Source organism: Octopus bimaculoides, chromosome 9, assembly GCF_046866305.1.
Source record: "Octopus bimaculoides isolate indiv1 chromosome 9, ASM4686630v1, whole genome shotgun sequence".
Taxonomy (NCBI): domain Eukaryota; kingdom Metazoa; phylum Mollusca; class Cephalopoda; order Octopoda; family Octopodidae; genus Octopus; species Octopus bimaculoides.
Window position 1 is genome coordinate 16,906,379 of NC_142936.1, and position 4,010 is coordinate 16,910,388.

The window sequence follows — 4,010 nt, forward strand, 5'->3', positions numbered from 1 at the left end:
TTTCGACGGGCACTACGCTTTTATTTAATAAATTTGGTATTTATATTTCGTGTGAAGTTAGAGCAGTGGAGTAGCAGAATCTGTGAGTTTAGTTTCGTCTCTTTATATTTTGAGTTCAAAAGACATATGTAGTCGTTAAAATAGTTACCAGTTGTGTACTAGGATCGATATTGCCAATTTCTCCTCTACATATATCAGTCAATGTCATTGAGAAAGACTACGTTGTAGCTTCAACTGCTAGAAATAACATCCACAAATCACTCAAATTACACCCTACTGTCTTGAAAAGAGAAGGCTAAGATGGTCATGACAGGATTACATCCGACCATAGGACTTTTCAGAGCATGGCTGATCTGTGTCAGAATAGCAACATATGACCGGACTCAGTTCAACTAATAATCAACACGTGCTTAGGGTATCGAGAGGACAGGGGAAAATTCCTTTTGCAATTTTATTCTGATGCGAACGGCAAAATATTGTTTTAATGAATGAAAATTTGTTGGAAGTTCGCATCCTTCACCCCACCCAATGCTTAGTAAATGAATTGCTTTGTTGAATACAATCATGAAATTGGCTATATTTGATACAGTTGTAAGGTTTGCTTGGTGGATGGTCGGCCAAACAGAAACGTAAATCTTTAATTATTTCCCCAAAGCACTTAGATCTTTTCGTGTTTCAGTTAACAATGGAGGTGTTGAGACGTAAAGGACACATATACGCTATTGTTGTATTGTGCTTAGACCTATCGAGTGGTCTTAAACAGGTCCTGCATGTGGCGCTAAATAAAGTTAGTGTGTGTTAAATAAAAACACTCTACAATAACAGATCAGCAAAGCCGTAAATGTTTTCTTGTTCAACTTTTGTTCAATACTCTGTTATATTATTAATCATGTATTAACAATATGTTAACAAGACTAAACGACTAGTGCTCTCTCTCTCTCTCTCTCTGTAGGATAGCGATCGATAATTGAATCGACTTCTGGCAACGGATCTCTTCATCTTTTATAAGTTAGTTCATATATATCTTATATCACAACAGGCATAATTGACGAATGCAAGACGTTTTACATATTTATCAATAGATTTTATTTAATATTTGGCAATCTTTCCTTATTTTAAATTCTAACATATTTTTGCAGAATATTCTTTTCTATTCTAGGCACAAGGCACGAAATTTTGGGTGGAGGCCAGTAGATTAGATCGACCCCAGTACGCAACTGGTACTTAATTTCTCGACCCTGAAAGGATGAAAAGAAAGTTGACCTCGGCAGAATTTGAACTTACAACGTAAAAACAGACGAAATACTAAGCATTTTGCCCATCATACTAACGTTTCTGCCAGCTCGCTGCCTTGGGTTGTTTGAATATTGTTGAATCTGTTACAGTTGGTGAGCATTGAAGCCTTCGAGTAACAGGTTTGTTTGTCTATTTAACCTATTAAGACTATATAAGAGCCAATGGGAGAGCTTTACGTGGTAGCTCGAAATAGCAGCTAAAAAGTTCAAATCAGTCCAACACAGTGGTTCTCAATCTTTTAGGCTTCAAATTTGGAGGGGGAAAGTAGACGTTTAGCATATTGTCTTAAAACATACTTCCGTACAATGACGCTCAAGTCTTATTTTAAATTAATAATTAAGCACACCTATGTGCCTCTCTCTCTGTCATGCACTAGCACATCTTTTGAAAAACACTCCTTAAACGTTTAAAAAAAAAATACTTTTAATCCAAGTTTGCCGACCAGAGGAAAAGCTACTGGTACATATTTTATGGAGCCCAGGGTTATAAAAAGTTATGTTGACTCTAATGATGAATGTGCGGGGGTGAGACACGATACGAAGATAAATATATGTCCATGAATGTCTATGCAGTGACATGAGCTGCCAGAATAAACAGTTATCACAACTACTGTCTTCGTAAGTCACCACTATCGTTTACATGTTTTTGTATTGTTATAAATTATTATCTAATTTTGATCTGTAGATTTCACAGATCCCGTGTCCATTCGAGGACGTCAGTGCTTGAAGCACAAAACAGCCACATATATAAACCAGTGAGTGAGTCTGCTTGGTTAAGCTACTACAAGAAAGAAAAGAAAAGAAACCCAATATTACCCAAACCATACCAGATTGTCTTGAAATATAAAAGGAAGAACACATTGAAATAATGGAGTTCTAGGTAAACAAATTGATGAGATGGCTATGTCCTGAACGGAGTTGACCAGCAACTATAACAATAATCACATAAAAAGTCTTAAGCGCGGAGAGAGAAGAACTAAAGCTGTGTGTCAATTTTTTAAAGAGCAATTTTCATATTTATGACCTAGCTGAATAATAAATTCGACCTCGAAACGTAAATAGCGGACACTCGTTAAATAATAATAATAACGGTTTTAAATTTTAGCAAAAGGCTAGAAGATATTATGGGAGGATAATCGACTACATCGACCCCAGCGCTTAACTGGTACTTATGTTGAGGGCAGAACAAAGGCGAATTAGAAAATGAAACAAAAATGAGAGGGGGGGGGGGTCTTTACATCGAGTAAATAGGAGAAAACAAAATCTTATTGATAAATAATTATAGTACAAAATAAGAAAAAGGGATTCCCAAAATGGTGAGGTGATGGGACCCTGTAGGGTGATCACGCACAGCAACGGATAGCTCTGGCATGCCAAAAGCAAGTTCTTTCTCCCAGGGTTTTTTTTTTTTTTTTTTTTTTTTTTTGCTCATAGTTAAGAGTGAATCCCTTTTGCCACTCTCTCACAACTTTCATAAAAATTACTGGAGGACAGACAGCATCTCCCTCTCTATCACATTCATCTTCAAATGATACTTAAAAAAATTGACGAAGGTTTTGACCAACCGCGTTCACTACGCAAATTCTTTCGCCAGAGCTTACCACCTGACAGAGGAAAGAAAACTTTCCGTTCTTTAGATAATACGTCATAGATGATACTTAAAAGAAATTAATCTTACCATAGTGGCTTTTGATTTCGTTCAAGATATTCGAAAAACAAAGATAAAATTGAGATAGTGATTGTTGTTAGAGTAGGTACCGCCGAAGGTGTAGTAGCAGTAGTCGCACAGCAATATTCGCTCACACGGACTTGATGTATCCTTTATGAGGTCGAAGATTTGGTTTGACGTCTGAATCGGTGTCAGTGGTTTATATACGTATGCGTACCTGCGTATCACTGCATATGTATGTGTGCGTTTATGCGCTTACATATATGTGTGTGCATAGTAAGTAGCTCGACGACTATATATATATATATATATATTTAATTATTCGCTACATTCCACTGTCATAGTCCTCCTTCCCCTCTCCTTTCTTTCCATTTGCATCTGCCACCACTCATTATACTACCACTACCACCCACACCAGCACCAGCACCGCCTACACCACCACCATTACTACTACTACTACTACTACTACTACTACTATTGCTGCTGCTGCTGCATGTGTTCTTTTTCTTCTGCGTCGTTTTCTCTGCAGTTTTAGTTTTGTTTATGTATACCCACCATTTACGCTAATTTCAATTTTTCGACTAGTGATCATGCATGTATGCACACACACACAAATGCACATGCATTCATACACACATACACATACGCGCGTGCACATATATCTACGCAAACACATGACTGCGATGGAAATACATAAACACACTTGTGAGCGCGCACACACATACACGCACTCACTCTACCACATGACCGCACATGGAAATACTCATTTAGATAAACACACTTGCTCGCGCGCTCACATAAACATGTATGAATGTGTTCTTTTGTTATTCCTACGTTATTTTGGTGCATCAGATTCATTGTGCTTCTTTCGAATTTTGTGTTTGCTGATCTTTAGTTTCAGATGCATTCATCTATTTCTCTCTTCTTTTATTTCGTTATTTTCATATCCCAGCGAGATAACGAGTCGCCCTCATAATATTGAAGGGACATGTTCAATTACCAACAACTACATGGGTCTTCGGATGATTTGTTTACAGCATATTCTC

General features: G+C 37.3%; 1 protein-coding gene across 1 annotated transcript in view; it reads right to left on the minus strand.

Annotated features, from left to right (window-relative positions):
• The window catches only part of LOC106869659 (tubulin alpha-3 chain), a 12,317-nt gene extending 9,178 nt beyond the window's left edge, over positions 1–3,139 (minus strand). The window contains exon 1 of the mRNA XM_014915478.3: positions 2,974–3,139. Coding sequence (XP_014770964.1) covers positions 2,974–2,976 — 3 coding nt within the window. The 5' untranslated portion in view covers positions 2,977–3,139. The remainder of the gene's footprint in view (positions 1–2,973) is intronic.
• Positions 3,140–4,010: the final 871 nt, after the last annotated feature.